A 24,770-nucleotide genomic window follows, 5' to 3' on the forward strand; every position below is an offset into this window, starting at 1 on the left:
CCAATTCTGTCCCACCATCACCTCCCCCAATGGGCTCTGGGGGTGTTATCTGGCTCCCCCTCACCTACCCTCCTAAATCCCAGCATTCTTTTGTGCTCAACCCATCATGCTCATGGTTGCCAGGGCCAGCTTCCCAAACATGACTCCCATCACTTCATGTCCCCAACCCCTCAAAAACCTTCCAGATAAATACAACACAGTTTTGGGAGGATAAAGTGTAAATCACTCAGGCTGCCTCGAACTGCCTCTCCAACCAAGATGAAAACCATTGTTCTTAAATGAAACCCTATTCCACTCAGCCTTCGGCCTCCCCACAACATGTTGTGCCCATGTGCTCATTCCCCTCCACACCTTCACTCAGAAGGAAAGTCTCTCACTTTTCCCTTGACTTCTAAACGTTACCTCCCTTCTAAGGCCCAAGTCCAGCCCCACTCCCAACATGTCTTTGAATTTGACATCCCGCCCATGGGCCAGGAACTACAGTACTGTATGCCATTAGTGGGTGCCGATCTGACCCATCAGACAGGAGGGTGAGCAGATGAATCTGCAGGACAGTCACAAGAAAAGCCTCTAACCTTGTGAGAAATATGACAGCCCCGTTTCCTTCACACCTTCAAAAACACGGTAAGACAGGAGTGGGAAGCAGGGTGCTAATGTGGGCTCAGGCAGGGAAGCTCCCTGAGGGGCTGGCCAGGGGCTGGAGCCCAGAAAGGAGACTTTTTCAGGAAGTTTTTTTTTGTTTGTTTGTTTTTTGTTTTTTTTAAGATTTATGAAGGAAATGCAAGTTAACATATCAGCACAAATACCCCAGAGATAACTCAGCTTCATTTTCATTTCACGGATTGCCTTACACGAATAGTTTTATAGTGAAAAGTCACGATTTTGCTAGAGTGCCACAGTGTGCTTTGACTCATGTTTCTTCCCAGCTAATCAAAGGGTGTGAGGACGCCCACCGGGTCCTGCACAAAATGTGGACTGCTTCACGAACGTGTGTATCATCCTTGCGCAGGGACTTGCTCATCCTCTCTGTATCCTTCCAATTTTAGTATGTGTGCTGCCAACGCCAGCACTCTCTCAGGAAGTTTTGTGCATAAAAACAAGCGGGCACCAAGTCACCGAGTCAGGGTTCCAGGGGTGAGCAATGGAGCTGTTCTGACCTGGACACAAAAAGGGGATCTGAGCTCTGTCTTAACTTGGAGATGAATTGAAAGGTCATATCAGGTTGGAAGACGAACCAGTACTGCAGACTCCCAACAGCTGAGTTAAACTCTACCCAGCTGGCTTCTGCTGCAGAGGAATGGTTCCCTAACTTCCCACAGTCTGTACCCCCGTCTTTGGCTCTAAAGTGGGCGCTTTTGCCCTCTGGAACTCACTCACTCACTCAGGCGTTGTGTTGGAGGTTCTGCTTCAACGTGGAGTGAGTAACTGCTGGCTTTGGGCCGGGCTGGCTGAGCTCAGCGCCTGCGCCCAGCCCCCTCTTTCCCCTCCTCCTCCCCCTTCCCCCGCCCTCCCTTTCTGGGTTATTCTTAGCAAGAGGTGACCTCAGAGTGCTCCCACGGAGCAAAATTAACCCTGGAGGAAGTTGGTGGGTATAAATCTTCAATGAATAAATACATACAGCAAGTAAATAGGGCATGGAGCCCCGAAGGGCTGGTCACCCCCTAGGATCTGGTGGGCAAGGGCAGAAACTGCCCCTCCTAGTACCCCAGCTGTAGCCAGAACTAAGGACAAAGGCAGTGGCAGGGCTCGTCTGGGCTTGTGACCACGCAGGAACCAGCTTTGGACAACCTCACTTCTTACTCTGTGATGTCCTTGGGAGCTGGTGAACAGGAAGATGCCTCTTCCGCCCACCCCCGATGCTCACACCCACACGCAGGCTCACACTCTTGGCCAGCAGACACCAGCCCGGCATGCACTGGCCAACCCGCAGGCCCTAAGTCCAGGTGCCAGCTCCCTTCCTAAGCCCCGCCCAGCCCTGCAGCGGCTTCCTGTTTCCTGTTGCAGGCTGTGATCGCAAGCATCTTGGCTCTGAGACCAGCGCCGCAGACCATGTTGTGCCCGGTTTTAATGGGCCCACCTCTCACTCCTCAGACCTCCACAACCTTACCCACTTCCCCATGGGCTCTCTGGTATTTGGGTCAATCACCCTCCTTAGTTATATTTTCTCTTCATGCTTTTTGGACCAGGTCTACACACTTTTCCAAACAGCCTTGCATTCATATATTAACAATTAAATTTTTGGATACCGTTTTCCGGATGCCCTGACTGGAGGGGAGAGGAGGGACAAGCACTGTGAGCTTTGCATTTGGGAGGTATGAAGTCCATCCCCTCTGGGTTTGTGAGCAGGCAGGAGGTTTGTGACCAAACTTCTCACAGGTTTGTTGTTAGCATCACATAAAGTTGTTGTTGTAAAGGACTTTGTAGGCAATAAAGTGCTGCACAGCTCTGAGCACTTATTCACAGCCTCCGTCTTCAGTGAGGTGGGTACACAGTGCACTATGGCTCACCTCTGCGAATACAGTGCTGGTGGCACTAAACATCAAGTCTCACGGAAGAGAATGGCTCTTTCCATCTGCTTTTCCAGCTGTCTAGGGTTAGAGGCTAGGTTTTGGCTTTTGTTTTGTTTTATAATTCCCAATTGATTTGTGAAATACAAAACATGCATTTGGATGTAGCTACAGTATCAAATTGAGTTTTAAAAAAAGTTTCTATGCCCAGCTGGTGTGACTCAGTGGTTGAGCATCGACCCATGCACCGAGGGGTAGCTGGTTGGATTCCTGTCAGGGCACATGCCCAGGTTGTGGGCCAAATCCCCAAGTGGGGGGCATGTGGGAGGCAGCCAATCGATGTTCTCTTTCATCAATGTTTCTATCTCTCTCCCTCTTCCTTCCTCTCTCTCTAAAAAATTAAATAAATAAAAAGTTTCTAAATGTGTACTCTCAAATTCTATACAGAGAGGTAACAGTTTGTAGAGACCCGTGTCAGGTCTGCAGACTACTGCCCACCAAGCACATGATGTGTGTGTGTGTGTGTGTGTGTGTGGTGGTGGTGGTGGGGTTACAGCTTGTCTTTTATTTCTTGGTGTTCATTGTGATTAATTTTACAAACAGTTTAAAAGGGAGAGTCAGCCCTGGCTGGTATTGCTCAGTGGTTAGAGCGTCGGCCTGCAATCCAGAGAGACCCGGGTTCGGTTTCCACTAAGGGCACGTACCTCAGTTGCAGTTTGTCCCCGGCCCTGGTTGGGTCGTGCGGGAGGCATCCACTCGATGTGTACCTTTCACATCGATGTTTCTCTCTCTTCCCCTCTCTCCCTCCCAGTCTATCTGAACAAAAAGTGGAAAAATATCCTCGGGTGAGGATAAAAGAATTAATGAAAGGGAGAGTCAGTGTGGGTCACGATGGCTGAACTGGGCTGCATGTGCAAGACAGGCTTTGATGGGCTGAGGCTCTGGCAGGCAGAAAAAAAGAGAGAAGGCAGTGAAACATGCTTGATGGAAGGGAGCAGCAGGAAGACAGGATTTCTCTGTTTCTGTGGCAAGAGGTGGATACTGAGCACCAGTACAGGGGCAGGAGAGACCCTATGGTGAGGAGCCAGATGGAGCCAAATCTTATTCCATAAGAAATAGAGTCCCTGGAGATTCCTGAGCAGAGACATGCCACAGATTGTATTTAGTAGAATGTATGTGGCCTCCTTTCTAGCTCACTAGCTTGAAAGCTAAGTCTTATTGATCTGTGTGGCCTCCCCTACCCTGGTAGGTGCTCAGCAGGTATAAAGTATTTGTCCTTGAGGGAGAAAGGGCTAGGGGTTGGGAAACCATCCTGGGGGCAGGTGGGGTCTGGTCTGGGTAAAGGTGCAGCCAGGAGGTAGGTGTAGGAGCAGGAATGAGTGGAAAGCACCCAGGGACAGATCAGCCTTGGGGGCAAAGATTTCCTAACTTGGGGGCGGGGGTGGGGGTGGGAAGATGGTGAGGACACTAGCAGATGTATTTCATGCAACCTTTGCTCAAATAAAGAGCCCAGCCTGCAGCCAGGTTTTCTTCTTTTGCTTCCCAGCATTTCTCCCTCTATTCCACCTGTTGGGAATTGGGCCAAGCTTCCTCCCCTTTCCAGGCTAACTGTATGACACACACTCAGCTGCTTAAAGCTCCCTGGCCAATCAGTCTCAGGGCCACAGCTGCACCAGGTCCCCAAGAAACCATCTCTGCTGTGCTCCTCTGCCAGGGAGGGGAGGAGGCCAGGGCAAGCACTTGCTCCACAAGTGAGTCAGATGGCCTATGGGCCAGGGGACCATGGGTTGACTGACCTATAGCTGCAGCGGGAATTTCCTCCTCTGCACCGCCCCCCTCACTCCCACGCTGGACCTGCTGTCCAGGAAGGGCTGTGCTGGCTGTTTTCTCGGGGGTCAGTCTTTCTGTTCCCCCAATGTGCAAGGGGCCTTTCACAACAGCTGCCTCAGCTCCCTACCTCCCCAATCAGCCTTGCCTTCCCCATGCTCTCGCCCATTCTGGGCCTCTCCGAGGTGTCACCTAGAATATGGCCTGGACCACATCCAGACTGTGACCTGCATAGCCTCCTACCAGAGCTGTGGAGAAGCCCGTGCTAGGCTCCTGCCCGAAAGGCCTTGTGGACACTGGCCCCACTGGTCCCTGCAGGGGAGCAGGTATATTATACTGTCAGCCCTGCACATTCGGACTCCACTTTGCTGTTTGCAAAGCACCACTGGAGTGGACAGGGCAGGTATTACTGGTGGCCATATTTTACTAATATACAGAAGTTCAGAAAGATTCAGTAACTTGCTCAAGATTACACAGCTGGGAAGTAGTCTATCCATGCTGTTTCTTCTGTCAAAATGAGGTTGCTATGGCCTCCTGAAGAGAAGTTTGGCCAGCCTAGGGCAGGATTGACTTTTTGCTAAGCATTAACTAGCTCTTTGGTGATTGAACCTAGTTGATTCTCACAGGGATCTAGGAGGAATGCATGCTTATCATCTCTATTTTTTAGAAGGGGAACCCAAGCTTCAAGGTTACACAGGTGATCAGTGGTGCAGCTGGGATTTAAACCCAGGTCTGTTGGACTCCAAAGACAGAACTTCCACACTGGGCCCTGTTCCAGGCTGGGAGCAAATGACTCACTGACCCTTCCTCCACTCAGCTGTGCCCCTCTCACTTCTCATTTGTACATTTCTGGACACTTTCCACATACCGCCTCCTGTACCCTCTGCCCCCCGGGGCTTCACCCCACCTCTCAGGGATGTACCCTCCTGCTGGTTTCAGAGACTCCCAAGGAGAAGTCAAAGGGTTGCAAGGTCTTTATATGCAATATGTGGGGGCTCTTGTCCCCAGCACCCAGATCGGGGAAGGTGGGTCATGGACACACCTGCAGATGTGGAATTACCAGTGATCTCTGACTCAGCCTGGCTCCCCCACCCACTCCAGCCTGCACTATGCCCCCACCTTCTCCCACTAGGTGCCCTATGGGGGAGGAAAACAGAGGGGCACCCCGGGAATCTGTACTCCGGGGTACAGCCTGGAGTCTGCTGCAAGCTGGACATTCCTTCAAAGCCCCCCGTTTTATCTTTCAACTTCATGTGAATTTTTCATTCCAGGCCATAAAATATCCATGTTTGCTTTAATATTAAAATATCAAAAATTACTTACCAGTTACATGACTTGACCTCTGCCCCTCCCCCACCCCTCCCCCTCCCCCACCCCTCCCCCTCCAAATCTTCAAGCAGAATTGGGAGTGGTGCACTTTAGCAGCAGGCAGGTTCCCAACCCCTGGCTCTGTGAGCCGCCCCCTCAGGTCCAGCTGTTGCAGGCCTCCCGCCCTCCCTCAGCTGTCTCCTTGTGCTTCAGCCACCATTCACCCTGACTCTGCCCAAGGGAGAAAATCCTGTCCTGCTGAGAACATTTCCTTGAAGGGCCCAGTTACAAATCCGGAGCTCCTGGCTCCTCCTCACCTCCATGCTTCCAGATTCCTATTCCCAGCTGGAAGGGGCTAAAAGAAAGGAACCAGCTGTCCCTGTGCTGGCAGATAATCACTGCTCTGCCTCTGAGTTTAAGGCACAAGGAAGGCAGGCTCCTACAGCCCACAGGCCTTGTCCTCCAGAGCACTCCTCATCTTGGGCAACCCCAGACCTCCCCCTAGACTGAGGCAAGGGCACTTAGCTGCCAGGGCTTGCGGGCAGCCTGTGGCCTACACTTCTACAGGACTTAAACAGGGTCCAGCTCTCCTCCCTTACAAAGGGACTCCTCAGCCTGCCTCTCTTCTCTATTCGTTTTGATCAGACTTCCAGACCTCAGCTCCCTTCCTCCAGGTTCTCCAGGTGGGGCTGAGGCCCAGGGTGGGTATGTACATGGGGAGGGAGGGGCCTGTGCAGGCAGGTTAGGCAGAAGCAAGTTCTGCCCTGTCAGGATTCTTGCTGCCCTTTCAGAAGAAAGCTGGGAGTCAGAAGCCTGGTTCAAGTCCCTGCTCTGCCCAAACCCACAGTTCCATGATGAAAAGGAAAGTCGTGAGAGTGTTTGAGGGGCTCAAGGAATGAGGAAGCGGCCATGTCTCATCACAGTGTCTTAACATACCCAGGGCTCTGCAAGAGACATCTGACTGCATGTGTGCATGTGTGTGCTGGGGGGTTGCCATGACACTCACCAGAGGGTGCTTGCGCTTCCTCCCAGGCCGCCCCACCTTCCGTGCAGTTGTGCTGGGCTCCTGCCGCTCCTCCTTGCCACGTGCCTCCTCCTGCTCCTCTCCCTCCTGCGGGCAGACACAGCCTGTGAAGCCACTACTGGATCCAACAAGCCTCCTCCCCGTCCCACCCCACAACAGCCACACTCCCTGGCCTGTGCCATGGTGGTCAGGGATGAACTTCACCCCCTTCTGCCTGGAGAAGCTTGAGCCACCCTTAGCGCCTCATTTGAACATACCTTTGGGGGACTTAGGGGCAGACCCCATGCCCCAGCAAATGCCCCTCCTGGTGGCCACATTGCTGAACTGCAGAATCATGACCCAGGCACTGACAAAGAATTTGTTTCTGGATATAAGTTTATTTACACCAAAAAAAAAAAAAAATCTTACAAAAATTAAACTAGATATCTATTTAATGAATCATCTTTATTGAAAAGAATAACATCACAAGAAAAATATTAAATTTAGTAATGAATATTGGAAGTACATGCAACATGTGGAATGAGGACTAACGAAGAAAATGAGGACTCTTACAGCTGCTGTAAATATCAAATATATCTTGAAGGGTTTGTGATATGGCACTGACATTACATATGCTTGTCACCTCACAGGAGCATCTCAGGGATATCTTGTTTCAACTTGATCCCCCTCATTCACCAAAATCTGGACCAGAAGTTTGGTTTTGATACACACACCTCACCCAGCTGGGCCCTGCTAGTCTGAGGCACAGAGAATAAACCTAGAAAGTCCTCCTGCCTCACCACTCCAGTCTGGCCACAAACCACCCACAAGTCACTTCTGACTCGGCTGGCTCCAGCATGACTAATCATGAGCAGACTGTTGGGAAAGGACAGAGAAAGGGACCCTCACTCAGCAGAGGCACCACAGGCTGCTCTGATATCACCTCTGTGATGTCAGGAGCCAAAGATGGCTTGGTGGCCTCCCTGGGGAGGGTGCCAGCTAAGAGCAGAGCTGGTGCCATGGAGGAGAAAGAGAAAGTGCACAGGTTCCCTGAGGATTTGATCAAGAGGGCCATCAACGTTCCATTCAACTTTCATTTTCTGTGGTTTCAAAATAGCTTCTGATATGCTATTAATTTCCAGGTTTTGGTGGGACCTGCAGGCAGAAACCTGCTGTGACCAGTTGTAGACACTGGACCATCCATGAATTTGAGGCACATCTGGGGGACAGACCATCCCAGGAGGAAGATCTTGGGGCATCACAGCTGAGGTTCCGGAAGTCCTTCAAAGAGATGCAAGTGGAATATGAACAGAGGCACCAGACCTTAGCACCAAGTGGAGGCTACAGTCAAGTTGTGGGGAGGGCAGAGTGCACAAAGGAGATGGGGAGTGTTCAGAGGAACAGGAAGAGGACACCAGGGTATTATGGATGCAAGGAAGGAGAGAGCTGCTAGCCCAAGAGGCCAAAGTCATAAGATGCAGAGAAGTCAAGGACAAAGCAGTATGGCTCAGGGTGGTGATGGTCGACTTTACACAGAACATTGTCCATAAGCTGTGCAGTGAGAAATGAGGGGCTAGAGAGCGGCTGAAGAGACAATTTAAGGAATCCATCCAAGAAAGGTCTAAAAGAGAAGCCAGGGAGCCTGGTGCCTGTCTGTGGGTGAGAGGAGAGGGCCCTGGGCCAAGTGGTAAGCTCTGAGGGTCTCTGAGAGCTCTGGGGGACCTGGGCTGAGGGGAGCCCAAGGGCACATGCCCCAAGGTAGACCAGTCCTGCTGGTTCTGAGCTGTCTCATTAGACTCCACAGACACCCCCACTTAAGAAAAGATCGCTTGGATCTCAAAGAGAGGAAATATTACCAATGCAGCTTAGTGTTTGTGAAGTTTTCAGTTGGATCTACAAAACTATAGTGAATTTCAAGCTGAGGTGGTCTGCTTTGGTCTGACTCCACCGCTTTTGGTCTGACTCCACCACTGCTGAATGTGTGCAGTCTGGATCCTTCTGACCAGATACCTCAGCACGTACAAAACAATCAGAGTCAATGTGAAGTTATGGAAGTTACAGGGCCTACAGCAAATCAAAGAACACATGAATCCATTTGCTGGTTATAGGACAATCCTCTCTGAGCCTGTTTCCTCATCCATAAAATGGGTGTCTATTCTGCCTGCTTCACAGAATTTTAAGAGGACAGATAAACAAATGGTTTGTCTCTTGTCTATTTTGTTTACTGCTAGAACAGGCCTAGCACTAAGCGGGTGTTCCTCATGCTCCCTAGATGAGAGGGCTTACATATTCCCAGGCAGCCGAAGGTCCACCCAACCCCTGCACTTGCCTGGAGAGCCCTAGGCCAGAACCCATGCAGCCTCTGGCCATTCCTAGTGTCCAGGTCCATTGGACTGGAAAACACAGGGCAGCAGACAAGAGGGGATGCCAAAGTGGATCAGCCTGGGCAGCCATGGGGTCTAGAAAGACTCCTCCTGCCCAGCAATCCTGGCTCTGAACCGCTTCTTTAACAAACTGTACTTCTTAGAGGGTTCATTTGATTTTCCCACCTTTACTCTGAAGTAATCAGAGATGTGAAATCCATTCAAAGCCTCTGATCAGCAAAAAGGAACCATGATTACCACACAGAAATGTCCCAAAAACAGACAGCTGACATTTCAGGACCAGCAAGCCCCAGCTTTCATTGGCATGTGGAGGAAGAATTTGAGGGCCCCTGATAGGCAACCCCCATGCCATCTGCAGCCTTACTGTTATTCCTCACCTTACGCCTCATGTTCTCAGCACAATTTTTCCCTGTTGAATTCAATTCAGTGCAACACACCCCAGGAGGAAGGGGTGGAATGCCCTGATGCCACACCGCCTGCCCAGGTCCTGACTTGTTGAGAGTGTGGAGATCACCAGGGCAGGCTGCCATGTACTGGGCCTATACCTTGGGCCACTGTGGGGCAAGGTGCTTTATGCCTGGTCCAGCATTCAGGCCTCGGGCACTCCCAAGCTGTGCTTGAGGAAATCAAATGTTCACAAGAACCTGGGTTAGGACTCGCACCCAGGTCTGAGTGACTCCATGTTCTTTCCATCAGGCCCTGAAACACTGCCAACATATCATTCTTCCTCGATGTAGTCACAAGTCACAGGGCAAAGAGGAAGGCGATATCTTCTGCTCCAGGCCCGACTGTGTTCACACAACCAGTTAGGGGGATAATACACTGAGAAGGGTGAGCAGGTGGCTTGGGGCCGCGTCTCTCAAGGAGGCGAGGCATAGCAAGGGGTTCATTCTCACATCTGTCATGGGACCCATTTCATTCAATATCTTTGCTGATGGCTTGAGCAAAGGAATTTAAAATATGCTTATCAAATCTGCAAGTAGCACTGAATTAGGAAGCGTCACTAATAGTCTGAAAGGGAAGAATGTGATTTACAGGGACTTGGAGCAGCTGGAAACCAGTAACACATTTAGCAAGAACAGAGCTGAGCCCAGGTTGGTTTCCTCATCTGTCAAGTAAGGGAACTAATTAGTCAATCCTTCCACTGGGAAGTGACAGGAGAGGGCTGAAGTTCTACTTAGGTGGGCTTTGGGAAGGCAGAGGCGGGCTGGACTATTCGCTCTGTACTCACAAATAACTTCAATAATATTTAACCTTCCTGGGTCTTGCTTTTCTCACCTGCAAACTGGGCATAATAATATCTACCTCACAGTGACATTATAGTAAATAAGGTAATGTATAGAAAGTCGACGTATGACACTTACTCAAGAACTGCTAACCTCCTCCGCTCCCACAACACATCCTGGTCAGAATATTCACAAAAAGTGCATCACTGCCTCCTCCCATGTCCTCCTTCCTCTCCCCAGGCAAATCCCTGCTCACTGCCTTGCATGTGCAACCATCACTCACTGCTACAGACACCCCACATCTGGCTGTTGCTGTTGTAGTGAGATACTCAGGAACACCGGGGCTCCATGATCTTTCCAGAATGCAAAGCTGATTATGTCACTCTGCAAAGCTTAAGCCCTTGCTGAGGGGCTCCCAGGAGCCTGTAGGATCAGGCCAAGCTCCTTAGCTCGAGTGAAGGAAGGTCCCTGAGGATCTGGCTGGCAGCCTTGGTCTCCTCTCTCCACTGCCTTCCTCCCACCTGTGTCCAAACAGACTACGCCAGGTGCAAAAGTGGGCTGCTTCCCTCCCCGGTGCCGTAGCATAGACCCTTCCTTCTATACCAACGACCTTTCCCTCAGGTAGACCAGCAAACCCTGAATTTTCCAGCTTACTTCCCGGATTCCCTTCCCCTGGACCTCTTCCTCCTATCCCCCACCTACAATGAGTTTATAGGTCCTCCTCCTGTAGCACCCACTACCCAGCACTGTAACTGCTGGCTACTGTCCTGGCCAGGCCACCAGCTCCTTGAAATAAGGAACTGTGTCTTATTCACCTTGGCACCCCCAGTGCCTAGACTGATACACCTGACACAGGGAAGGCACTCATAAATACTTGATGTGTGACTGTCACATAGTAGGTGCTCAATAAGTGAATCCACACACACACACACAGGCACACAAACAAGTCCACAGACCTGCACAGGTACAACCATGCATAAGGCTCCAGTGCCACTCTGATCAGTATGACCCCAAATCAAGAAACAGGATAACTAAAATGTACTTTCTAGGCTTAAATGTAATCATGTCACTTTCCATTTATGTAACTCTTTACAGCTTTCAAAGCATCTTCACATTTGGTGGCCTGTTAGATTAGGTAGCTACCATCAGCCCCTCTCAACTTCTGAGGCTATGCTTTGACCTACATTTTAACTCAGTTCACTGGATGGATTATTTTAAGCCACATACAACTTCTCATTCTGAATAGCTGGGCTATGACGATAATAATCTCTTGCATTTGTACAGTACATGGTAATTAACAAAGCATTCTCACACACGCTATTTCATTTTTATTCTTACACTTTACAGAAAGCAGAGCTGGTATTATTTTTTTCCATTAGGCGGGAAATCTGAAGCTCAGAGAGGTTATCTAACCAGCAGAGATCAGAGAGCCAGGAAGCAAGGCCTTTAAAATAAAAATTTAAACCTTTTGATTCCCAGCCCAAAGGTCTTTCCACTGCAATATGCCACTGTACCCTACTATGCAGTGTGCTACTGACATGTGTGCATGAATGTGCACACACTGAAACTATAAGCATGCAGGCAAACCAAAGGCACATACTGGCATGCACATGCACACAGCCACACACAGCTGTCCCAAGGGACTCACACCTAGACACAGTACCCATCTCTTCAAGAGAGATGTATCCCATGAGGCCCTCCCCCAGAGACAGTGAGCCAGACATACGTGCTCCCTTCAGAATATACACCGGATGCTACTGACCCAGCATTCGCTGAGCAGATGTCTCAAGTTGGTGTTTGAGGAGAGGGGATAAACTTGCCGGATCTAGCCAGCCACTTGCCCGGGCCCCCTGGGACAAGAAGCACGTACAGCCTTTGCCAGCTGGCTGGCTGGCCTCCCAGGGCTCGTCTGTGATTGTGAAATTCAGTGAAACGAATTGGCTTCTCCGGCCGGCAAAGCCCCGTTCTGGGTCGCCCGAGTATCAGGTCTGCAGAGCGACAGCCACAGGATCTGCACAGCACACTGTGCACACTCACTCACACACACACAGCTTGCATGCACTACCTGCCTAGGTAGGCCTGCAGACAGGTGAGTGGCAGGGTGTGCTGCTGGAGGACGGGCAGGGAAGGACAGAGGCTGACGGTGTGAATGGCCACATTGCACACAGTGGTACTGGAACCACATTTCCACACAGTCCTCCAAAGCCCTTGCTGTTTCTGATCTCAGTCACCTCCAAAGCTCATCAGCCCTTTATTTCAATTATTCAACAATATTCAACAAATATTCATTGGCTGCCTAGTAGACCTCATAATAATAACTGATGAAAGTCTCCCATCCCTCCCAAAATGCCAGGATCCTGAAGAACAGCAGCCATGTCCCTTTGGCACCTCAAAGTCCCCACAGGTCCCCAGTCCCTGCATACAGCAGGTATTCCATAAACACTAAATGGCTGAAAATTGTTATGCCTATGGGTTTTCCCAGGCCCTCCACCACACCTTGTGTGCCATGCTGGGTCCTCACTACCTTCTAGAATGAGAATCTACTAAGCACATACCCAGCAGACTGCAGCCCCACAGTGCTCACCTCTGTGGTCCCGGAGCACGTGAGGCCAGGACCATGGGTGTGCTCAAAAACATTTATTGGGCCCTGGTTGGTTTGGCTTAGCAGTAGAGTGTCGACCAGCAGACCAATGAGCCACGGGTTCTCTTCCGGTCAAGGGCAGTTACCTTGGTTGTGGTTCATCCCGAGCCCTGGTCTGGGTTGTGCAGGAGGCAACCAGTCGTTGTGTCCCTCTCATGTTGATGTTTCTCTCTCTCTTCCTTTCTCTCCCTCTCTCTCCCTCGTACTCTATCTGAAGATAAATAGAAAGATATCCTCAGGTGAAGATTAAAAAAACAAACATTTATTGGCCCGACAGGTGTGGCTCAGTAGCTGAGCATCAAACCATGCACCAAGAGGTCGCCAGTTCGATTCAGGGACAGGGCATGTGCCCAGGTTGTGGGCCCAATTCCCAGTGGGGGGTGTGCAGGAGGCAGCCAATCGATGTTCTCTCATGGATGTTTCTATCTCTCTCTCCCTTTCCCTTCCTCTCTCTCTTTAAAGTCAATAAAAAAATATATTAAAAAAAGAAAAAGATATCTTTATAAATAAAACATTTAGCTCTGGCTGGTCTGGCTGGGTTCAATTCTGCTCAAGGGCACGTTCCTTGGTTGCGGTTCGGTCCCTGGCCCTGGTCAGGGTCGTGAGGGAGGCAACCAGTTGATGTGTCTCTCTCACATCGATGTTTCTCTCTCTCTCCCTCCCACTCTATCTGAAGATAAATGGAAAAATATATCCTCAGGTGAGGACTTACAAATAAAAAACAAAACATTTATTATGCACCTACTGGGTACTACATATAAAGATAGCAAACAGGGAACTCAATTTGGAAGGAAAGACAGTATGTAAACAAATAAGTACCTGACACTGGCTGAGGGTCAGAGTAGAGCATGCCTCTCACTGCCAGCAGCCACCTCTGTGGACCCCCCAGCACACTCACTCACATTTACTCCTTCAGCAGCCCACTCAGGCTCTGTACAGCTTACCACCTCCTCTCCACCCCACAAAGCACCCTTACTTTATGGAGATAAAAAATCCAGATAAGCCCGGCTGGTGTGGCTCAGTGGGTGAGCATCGACCCATGCACCAAGAGGTCGCCAGTTCGATTCCCAGCACATGCCCAGATTGTGGGCCAGGTCCCCAGTGGGGGACATGTAGGAGGTGGCCACCATGTTCTCTCTCATTGATGTTTTTATCTCTCCCTCTCCCTTCCTCTCTCTCTAAATATCAAAAAAAGAAAAAAAAAAAAAAAGAATCCAGATAAAACTACTTCACAGCCATGTGACCTTTGCCAAGCTTCTTAACCTCATCTGTAAAATGGGATAATGACAGTAGTCACCTCCTGAGTTACGGCGAGGATCAAGGGAGTTGATTGCTGGGCAAAGGAAATTCCTTTATATGCCTTTCCTCACTGTGCAAGTGTTAAGTGGGATGATTATAAGCAATATCCCTAATCGCCTTGTGGCTCTCTGCAGAGGCAGCTGCCGGGCATGACCAGGCATGTGCCCAGTCTAGGTGCCAAAAAGGCATCCCCCCATTTCTCAATTGTCTTAGGACACCCACTGCAGCTCACTTCACTGCCTGCCCTCTTTCCCTCTGCAGAGCTGAGCTCATCCCCCCCACCCCACCCCTGCCCTGGCCCCATGGGGCCCACTTCTTGGCAGGGAAGGGCTCCATCTCCTGCCAGACCACTTAGGGCAGAGGTACCCGAGGGACCTTGGTCCCAGCTGTAGCCCCTCACCTGGGCCTCTGAAGGTAGCCACAGCTCTGGCCATCAGGAGTTAAGTCTCCTGCCACTTACCTCAGTTTTGCTTTTGTTCAATGGGTGAAGGGACCTCAGGCCTGCCTATGCCTGCAGGTCCAGAAAGAAATAACCTTCCTTCCACATGTTGGGTTGTCTGCAGACTTTAAGTCCATATCATTCATACCCCCATCTGCATTTTCTGCATTCTTCTCCTATGCCCTGGCAATCCTTGGGGCTGTAGATCTATACTGCAAATGTGCACACACACAGGTAGGTAGATAGGCATCCAAAATAAATGATAAGACTAACTTAATACGTGCTAGGCCCCTGTGTTAAGCACTCGCACATCACCTCTTGTAACCTCCATTTCCCGACTCATTGGTCACAGAGTTGAGTCACACAGCAGGCCAAAACACAGGTCTGTCTCCAGAGTCCAACTGACCCTCACTCAAGACTGTATTGATTGCAAGGTTAGCTAAACTTGACATGTAATAATATCTAACAGAATTTTAGAGAACCTGCAGCTTAAAGTGTAGGTCCTGGTCAGCTTAGGGGTGGGCACTGTTGACATCACACGTCTGCTCTACATGCCCAAGCATCTGATTGCCTCCCCTGAGCTAAAAATGGATGTGCCATTATTATTTGCTATGTTCCTGTGGAGGTAAAGGTAAAGCTGCCTTTTTAGTAACTGTTTAAATGTACTAAGGGGGGTGTTATTTAAACAGCCCCTACAGTGACTATTGTAAAGCAAAAAGCCTGCCTAAGTGAGGTGCGTAGGCATCTGAGTACAATAAAGGCAGAGCTGCCCAGAGACGGGCAACAGACCTATGGGTCAGCAAGAACAACTGAGAGTGGAGCTGGGGGAACCCCACCCAAAGATGCCCCTGAGTTTTTGTACTAGAGCACAGAAAGTGGTTAGTGCCCAAGAGAAACCAGGACTCGCCAGGTCTCTGGGTTGGACTTACGTGACGAGGCATAATCCCTGGCCACAGCACTGGCCCACAAGAACATGCATGCATGTCTGTGCACACCCACACACTTGCTGTGCTCCCCCTGCTGCAATTTCGATCACCTGACAGGCTAGTATCTTCCTATCTTCTTCCCTTTACTAGGTCCTCCAGGAATGTTAATTCAGTTTGTACAACAGACTTGTGAATCCCTACTATGTGCAGGGTACCTGGAAAGGTACCTAAGTCTGAAGAAAGAAAGAGAGAGAGGGTAGGAGGAAGGGAAGCAATGTGTGCACAACAGTGTATTCATCGAAGAGTATGTATCTGGTGTGTGTATGTGTGTGCACACGCACACATACACACAAGCCCACAACCATGCATGCTAGCCTGTGTATGTGAATTCCTGCTAGAGATGAAATGCCCCTGACATCCACCCCAGGGCAAGAGCACTGTTACATAGAGAAAAGCATTCTCTGACCACTCTGACTTTCAGTCTAAACATACTTGAACCTGCAGCCGAAGAAACATGGGTGGTACTATGAAGCATCACAGCTGGGAAGCACCATTCACTCCATCCTCCTTCACATAGAAGGGAGCCTAAAGAACACAGAAGCCAACAGCACAGGCTGCCTGGGACTCAATCCCAGCACCACCACTTACTAGCTGCGTGACCTTAGGCAAGTGACCTAACCTCTCTGAGTATCAGTTTAGTTTTTAATAATATTAAGTGATAAAAATAATAGAACCTACTTTATAGAGCAATTATAAGAATGAAACAAGGAAATCAAGTACAGAACTTAAAAGAGCACCTGGCAGATGATCAGCACTGAATGCATCTTGACCAAAAGAAATGGTGAAGCAGCAATATCAGGGCCCAGCCAGAAGCTTGGACTCCTGGCCAGTCACCGACTCATACTTGGGTATCTGAGGAGGTCCTTCCAGCCCCAAGGCTTGGAATGCTGCTGGTCCCCTTTCCTGTTCCCTCTGCCCCTCTCTTTCCTCTCCACACAGGGCCTGGCACCCTACCTCCATAATCCCCTCTAAGCCAGGACTGAGACTCCTAGCCTCCCTGCGGCTCACCTCCCACCCTTGCCCATTAGGCCAGCTCCCCTCCCCTCTGCTGTGGCCCATTTTTACTCAACTGACCCACCGTGGCCAGAGTATAGGAGGTCAGACCCCCAAAGCTTGCCTCCTCCCAGCTTCCCTAAGAAGCCCCCCATATGGTTAGGGGGGGCTCCAGGGAGAAGGGATACTGAGCAGGTGCCAGGGGATATCACATACACGGACCTCTCTGTGCATGTCTGGCCATGGCATGACCACCTCAGCCCATCACCCAAAGCTCTGCACCCCACTTGCCTAATCCTGGGCTGTGGGACTGCTCTCCTGTGAAGGGGTCTCAACCACTCTCATTTTCTTCTCTGTCCTATCCACAAAATATTTCCTGAATACCTACTCTGTGCTAGTTAGGCCCTGGGGCCCTGCCCTCCACGGGTGGCAGTGGGGCTGGCTATTATCCACACCAGTACTTCTCAAATTCCCTAGAGGGCTGGTTACAACATAGATTGCTCAGCCCTTTTCCCAGAGCCTCTGATCCAAGCTTTTGTATTTCTAATCTTTCCAGGTACTGCTGGTGCTGCTGGTTTAGGAATCACATTTTTAAAATTATTATATAAGTTTCAAGTATACAACATTATATTTCAATATCTGTACACATTACAAAGTGATGGTCCCCAAAAGTCTAATTACTACGCATCACCATATAACCCCTACCCCCTTTTGCCTGCTCCTCAACCTTTTTACCCTCTGGTAACCACTGATCTGTTCTCCGAGTTTGTTTTAGTTTTGTTTTGTTTGCTCAGTTTTCTTTTTCTTTTAAGATTCCACATATGAGTAAAATCATACAGTTTTGTCTTTCCCTCTCTGACTTATTTCACTTAGCATTATACCCTCATGCACCCCTAGTTCATTACAGCATTATGTACAATAGCCAAGAAACAACCTAAGTGTCCATCTGTGGGTGAATGGATAGGAATCACATCTGAGAACCACTGGTTTACAACAAACTAATTCAAAGCAAACTGAAGCAAGGGCTTTGATCAGAGAAGAAGAGAAAAAATTAGGGAAAGGGCAGAGGAAATAGCATAAACAAAGGCCTGGCAGCTCCAGGAAGTACTGGAGTGAAAGGTGCATGGAGGTGTGGCCTGGAGGACGGCTGGAAGGGCACACAGGGCCAGGCGGTGAGGGGGCCAGTGGGTGGCCACACCCCTTCTCTCTGGCTTCCAAGCAGTTGCTTTGTGCCAGGTACCCCTGGCAACTCTGCCAGGCTCCTTGGGCTCCAAGCCCATCTTCCCTTTCTGCAGCAACAAGGCACCCCTGCCCCAGGCCTGGCTTTCACAGGCTGCTGTCAGTGTCTCTCTCCACCCTCCCAGGGTGACTCCCTGGAGCTTTGGGAGCCAGCCAGGGAGGTGTGGCAGGTGAGCCGGCATGTGTGCTGTAGGCATGCTCCAGCCCCCATCTACCAGCTCACTCTATCTGCACCGGGATCTGGGGCTGGGTATGTGTTTGTTGCTGCTTGAGCTAGAGCAGTTACTATGGGTAGATAATAATAGCAATCGTAATCCCTCATAATTGGACCAGACTTTGCTGTCTGCAGGACACTTCTATGCTCATAACCTCATCTGACTTCCACAACCACCCTGTAGAACAGGCACAACTAGAGTTACTATCCCATTTCACAGCTGAGCAAACGCAAGCCCAGATGGCCTGAAGTTACATCTGCAGTAAGTGGCATACTCAGAGCTGAGACCTGGGATTACTGACTCTTCACCCAGTGCTTTTCCTCTAACCAGAACTGTTATAATAGAGAGCCCCATCTGCTGCTCTCCACGGGAGGGGCCAGGGCTCTGCTGCCCAGGGCAGCACAGTCCAGTCCCAGGAGGAGTTTGGTCTGGCTGTCCCCACCTGTAAGTACATGGACACAATGCTGTGTCAGGACATCAGACCAGGGGAGAAGGGTCAGGGTCACCAAATCCAGCAGAAGAGCAAAGCCAGGCTCAAGAAGAACAAGGAATTATTATTTACGCCACAGCTGCCACTCAAGAGCACAGGTGGCCACAGATGGCCCCGACTCAATGGCAGCAGGGTCTGGGGTCTCCTGCTGCCTGAGTCCTGGGTGGCAGTAGCCCAGAAGACCTGTGGGATAACCTAAACTACACGTTTTTTTCTGTGGAGTCAAAAAGATGGAAATGACCTGTAGGCCCTAGGAGCTCTGCTCGGTGGGCCACACCAGGCATTTCCCCTCCAGCTTGTCGGGTATGTACTCCGCCATGGCACTCAGAAGGTTTCCAGGCTGGGAAGGCAGGTGTCTGGGCTTTTTGGTCCTGTGTGTGTGTATGTGTGAGTGTGTGTGTGCATGTGTGTGTGTGCGTGTGTGTGTGTCTGTGTCCATACCAGGACCCACACAGGCGGGGCTCTGTGGGAAGGGCTCTGATCCAGGAGTCCAGGCCCCCATCTGGACCCACCACTAAGTATCTAGTGAACTAGGGCCACCTGTCCTTGCCCCACTTGTTACAAGGGTTATCCCTAAAGGACCAAGTAGATGGAAACCACCCAGAAAATAAAAACACACTCTAAAAATGAGCAAGCCCGGAAAGGAGGTGAGCAGGGAGCAGGTCTCAGAGCTGCCCCCTGGCAGAGCTGACACCCCCCAGAGTGCTCGGACCCTCACCTGGTACCAGGTGTCCCCCCTGATTCCAGAAAGACAAACTGTGCCCCATGAACACACCCTGCTATTCCTCGATACCACCAAGAACCACAAACAACCCCTCACCCCTGCTCAGGGAAAGAGGAGCAGGCAGATGGAACTGTGGGGACCAGGACGCCCCAGGAAGGCCAGTGGCTGGCAGAGCTTCCCCAGAAGGGTGGTGGTGGAGTTTACTATTCCACTGATGGGGGGTTGAGGTGGGGGCTTTGCCTGTAGGTGACACAGCTTGCTAAGGTCCCAAGGCAGCCTGTCAGGACCCAGCAGGGACTCCCACCAGTTTTCTGTAAGCTTCTCTATCTGATTTGGGCCCATCCTGGAGTTCGGCAGAAGGGCGAAGAGATCACCCCTCATGGAGCTCTGAAAACAAGGAAGTCACTAGCTGCATGGGCAAAAGTGACGTTTGCTCAGAGCCTGGGGTGGGGGTGGGGGATAGAAAATCACCATCTCCATGATGACAGGTGTCACCCTGAGCACACAGCATACCACAGCCCTGTGCCTGATTGTGCAGGAGGGGAGCCCTCACATGGCTTCACATCTACCAAGCCCCCCTGCACTTGTCTTTGGCCTTCCAGAAGCTAGTGAACACCCTGGGGAAACAGGCAGCTAAAACAGGTAAAGTGACTCACCTGAGGATACAGCTAGTAAAAGGCTAATCCCAAAAGAAATCCAGGTCTGGGGACTGCTCAAGGCAGACCCCAAAACTGCACAGACCGAGGGCTTGAACCTCTGCTCAAACACCACGGCAGGTGGGAGGGGAAGCCTGGGTCTTGGGGCCTGACTACCTGGCTCAATTTCCCACTCTACCACCAGGATCTGGCCTCTCCAAGCCTGTGTCCTCATCGCCAAAATAGGGCTATCAGCCCTCGCTACGTCCTGTGTGAAGACTGAGGGGCTCAGTTCAGCGCTCAGCACATCTGAGCTGTCGTGTCTTGGGGACAGGCTCTCCCCCAACCTGGGCTCTGGCTACAAGGTCCCCAACAGAGCCCACTGCTCACCTTGCGGTCCTCCTCCCGCTCCAGAGAGGAGCTGCTGGTGTCCCCGGGGCCGCTGGAGGGCATTGCGGGCAGCCGGGCGGTGGGAGGCAGGCTGGGGCTGCAGGGGGCTGGGAGGCTGCTTGGCTTTGGGGAAGGAATTATCGTCGTCTTTGTCAGAGCGAGTTAAAACTTAGACATAGATCCGGGTGCTAAGTGAAAAAGTCCGGTGAAACTCTGCTTCAGGCTGCCTATGGGTTTCAGTTTCCAATGGCTCCACCTGTTGGGGGAGAGAAGAGGGGTCATCAGAGCAGGGCACCCCCAACCCAGGCCCCACCTGACCCCCACCCCTCCGCAGGGCTAGGCCCTCAGCCCCAGGGCTGTGCTGGCCCTCCAGGCTGTCCCTCCGACCTCACTCTTCCTTCCAGGCTCACCAGCAGCTCAGGCCAGCCTAGCCCTCCAGAGAGTGGGAAACAGAGGCACGGCACTGCCTGGCTTCCTCCAAGGCCGCCTCCTGCCTCTGAGGCGGCAACAGTCTCCCCGAGTGTCCACGTTGCTGGGGCACAGTGGGAGCCACTTCTGGGACTTCCAGCTGCCTCCCGCCTCCTCCCTTCTCTTCATTCACGTCTGCTCTTTCCTTTGAAAGCTTCCCACACCCCTCCCACCCCAACCACCCCCTGGGAAACCCCAGAGGTCCCCAGCCCAGCTACATTTTCCTTCTAATCTGTCGGAGCAGCCACCCCCACACTGCTCCCACACCACGTGGAGGAAGTGAGTGAGCAGCGGCAGTCACAAGCTGTAGCGCAATGAATGCAGTCTTACTCTAGGACCAGCGCCTGGGCCAGAGAAAGCCGAGGCTGAAAGCGGCTGCAGCCAGGCTGAAGGCCTAGGTGTGTAGTGCTGCAGGGCAAGGAACATGTAGAGGGAGGATGCGAGACCCCTCTCTCTGCCACCTAACTTGCCTTCAGAAACTGGTGAGATTGAGGGGGGCCCTCCAAACCCACAAAATTGAATTTTAGGGGATTTTCAAACTCCCTGCCTTAGGTGTGGGCCTCAAGCCAGTGAAATAACAAAGCCGCAGGCCTCAACTGGGGGTTGGGGTGTTTTGGGCTTCAACCCCTTTTCTTAGAGACACAGTTCGCCCACTCCCACCCACCAGGAGATGTGGGCCAAGCCCCTGCCTCCAGAGCGCCAGCTAGGGCTGGGGAGGAGATTGGCAGGAGAAGAAAAGTGGGGGGCAGGACGGATCTGGGCCCACCCACACCCTTCCCCTTCCAGTTCCTGTTCTGCTTCCCTGGGCTTCCCCTCCCTCTAGGGCTTCTCCTCCCATCTTCCTCCAGCCAGGCTCCCTGGAAAACTGGGAAGCAGAGAAAGCACAGGCTTGGATCTCCTAGGGGCACAGCCCCTTCCCCAGAGACAAGCCCCTGAATGGGAGGTGAGTGCCCAGTCCTGGCTCTGCCCAGGGTGTGGAGGGGGAAGCTGGAGTTGGGGGGAGCCTCCTTAGGACCAGGACAGAAGGGCCGCAGGTGCTCCACGCCCCACAGGTGAGCCCTAGGAAGCCTGAGGTGTAATACATATGTCCATGCTCAGCACAGTGCTGGGCTCAGTGAATGGCTGCTGCCCCAACACAAGGAGGAAGAGATGGAGATACTGAGCGTGGTCCATGTGTCAAACACTGTGTGTAAGCATGTGGTAGGCATCCCTCCCTTGGGCAGCTACTGGTATTATTACTGTCCCTCGTTTACAGCTGAATCTAGCTTGAAAAGGTTAGGACTTGCCCATATTCAGTGTCAAAGCAGAAGCTCGAGTCCAGATCTCTCACTCTAAAGCTCTGAGGGGGTCTCTGTGAAGCTCCACCCCCCCCAACTTACACCACCCACAGAAACAACTCTTGAGAGCCCACTAGAGAACTGGTCCAGCCCACAACTCCACAAGGCCTCCATAAATTATAAGCCAGCAAGTCCCCCGCAAGCCCACTCGGTTTGTTAGCATGAACATCCCCAATCACCCTCATATCAAAACCTTCAAAAGGAAGTGGAAGCTAAGAGAGGCAGTCTGGTGAGAAAGAACACTGGGCCTGGAGTCAGCAGATATGTGTTCTAATCCAGACTCAGGTTTCTCTGGCTCTGTTTCCTCATCCATAAAATTGGACAGTTGCACTAGACGTCTTCTATCTCAGCCCTGCCAAGCTGTGGGAGGCCCCAAGGGCAAAAGAGAGCCCCAAGAGCCCCAGCATGGAATCGAAGGAGACCCAGGTGCAAAGTAAGAGGCAAATAATGCTGCCCTGAGGTCTAGAAACATCCAAGGGGCTTCTGTAAGAAAACACTTTCCGCAAACCTCTGGCTGCCAATGAGAAGAGGAAGGACACAGGAGGGAAAAGCAGAATATGGAAAGGTGTTGACCCCACCAGCAGACACCTACAGCAGACACTCTGGAAAGGAAAGGAGAGGATATGCTCTTTCCTCTTCCCCTTCACCCACATACCCCGATATGTGAGCTGCATACACTGTCCTCACAGCAAATGCAGCTAACATGGGTCAATCTTTAGTTCCTCTGTGTTATTCAATGGAAAAGACCTGTCAGTAAGTGTCCTGCGTAACCACCCAGCATCATCTAAAACCATCCAGCATGTGGCCAGGCAGGCCATGCACAGCACAACTCCAGGGGGCCCAGTACTTCCTGCTTGGCCTTAGAAGCTTCCCTTTTTCTCTCAAGTACCCCTGCCAAAGGGAGTGATCTGCTCCTGGTCCCATAGTCCCAACGCAGCGGCACGTGTCCACCATGACAGTCCTTTGCCAAGCATGACCCTGCTGCTCTCCGCGCCCACACCAAAGGCTGCACCACAGAAACACTGCTAAAGAGAAATCCTTGCCAAGACACTACCATCATGAAAGGCAGCTTTTATTTCCGTCTTCATACTGCTAATGTCCACTGTAGCCATGAACAATGTTTATAACAACCACTTAAAAATTTTTTTAAGAAATCCCTTCATGAAAATATCTTGGTATCACAACAGACATGGTCACCACCATTATTGTTTCGATTACAAAACTGCTGTGGAAAAAGAACTGGGATTTTCAATATACACACCAAATTTCACTACCTTCTAAACCCAACTTAGTTGAAAGATTTTTTAAAAAATAAGATGTAAAGATACAGATTGGGCTGAACAAAATTTTGGAATCTGGAAAGCAATCTTGTGGCAGCCAAATTCCAGACGGCCCATGAAAACTGATTTATAACAGAGTTCATAAAAGACACTTCACAGGATAGCACCAGGTACCTCCCGGGACCAGGGATGAAGAGGATGTTTGTGTAAAAATAAAGAGGATGGAATAAAAGAAGTAAAACACCTAGGACCACCTCCCTCCCCCAGAGGTCTGAAGGGTTATCCCTGGAGAGCACAAAACAGAGGGTCTTTGCAAAGGTAATATACCAAAACCAAAGAGATGAAGGTTGTATATAGGTGATGTTGTAAGCTACCAGCTCCTCCCCCACTGGGTTCCTAGACACTGGCTGCCAAACCCTTATCTTCTTTTCAGTCCGAAAAGAAAGGCCTAAGTATACAGATACTGACATCAGAACCCAAATGGTATCCAACTGGCTTGTTTAGGTCAACTAGTGGATCTGCAAGTCAACAAGCCCCACTATCACACGCCTACCTTCCAACCAGTGTTTTAGTCTCCTGTTCTTAACCTTGAAAGAACAACCAAGGACCACTAGACATCTAAGGGAGCCTCTAACTTGGAAGAGAGAGACCAGAATAAACCAAAACCAAAACAAACCAAACACAACTTGGGGAAAACACACGTTTGCACAGAGACGATACTACATTCATGAGAAAAGAACGTGATGCTATTAAAAAAGAACATTCAGAGGACATGACAGAACTCCTAGAAATATAAAATATGCTAGTAGAAATAGAAGAGTCAACAAAAGGAGTGTATTAAAAAGAAAAATAGCCCTGGCCAGTGTGGCTCAGTTGGTTAGAGCGTTGTCCTGATATGCCAAGATTGGAGGTTCAATTCCTGTTCGGGGCACAATCAAGAAGCAACCAATGAAAGCATAAATAAGTGGAACAACAAATCGAATTTTCTCTCTCTCTCAAATCAATAAATAACACTTTTTTAAATTAAGAAAAAGAAAAATAGAAGATAGGAAAGGATGAAAAACAGAATTAGAAAATTGATCCGGAAGTTTCCACATCTGAAAAATAGGAGTTATAAAACAAACAAAGAAGGAGAAAATTACCAATGAAATAATGAGAGAGTTTCCCGGAACTGAAAGACACGAGCTGGCTGGTTGAAAAGGCCCACTGAAGCCCCGCACAGTAGACGAACCAGGACAGATCCACACCAAGGCCTATCACTGACACTCCAGGACACGGGGACCCAGAGCAGATCCTACATGTTTCAAGAAAGGGAGGAAACAGCAACATACAAAGGTTCAGGAATCAGAATGGCTTCAGACTGCTCAACATTAATATTA

The 24,770-nt window shown here is 50.6% G+C and overlaps 1 protein-coding gene and 1 non-coding gene across 3 annotated transcripts in view; both read right to left on the bottom strand.

Annotated features, from left to right (window-relative positions):
* Nucleotides 1–24,770, bottom strand: part of DNMT3A (DNA methyltransferase 3 alpha) — a 101,412-nt gene that overhangs the window by 55,017 nt on the left and 21,625 nt on the right. For both annotated transcript variants that reach the window (XM_036262316.1, XM_036262315.1), the window contains exons 2-3: nucleotides 20,307–20,562; nucleotides 6,649–6,753 (exon numbers count right to left, since the gene is read on the bottom strand). In XM_036262316.1, coding sequence (XP_036118209.1) covers nucleotides 6,649–6,753; nucleotides 20,307–20,369 — 168 coding nt within the window. In that variant the 5' untranslated portion in view covers nucleotides 20,370–20,562. The remainder of the gene's footprint in view (nucleotides 1–6,648; nucleotides 6,754–20,306; nucleotides 20,563–24,770) is intronic.
* On the bottom strand, nucleotides 965–1,070 carry LOC118631269. Its single transcript, XR_004959760.1, has one exon. It is a non-coding gene; the product is annotated as a U6 spliceosomal RNA (small nuclear RNA).

Source organism: Molossus molossus, unplaced genomic scaffold, assembly GCF_014108415.1.
Source record: "Molossus molossus isolate mMolMol1 unplaced genomic scaffold, mMolMol1.p scaffold_m16_p_15, whole genome shotgun sequence".
In the NCBI taxonomy this organism is placed as follows: domain Eukaryota; kingdom Metazoa; phylum Chordata; class Mammalia; order Chiroptera; family Molossidae; genus Molossus; species Molossus molossus.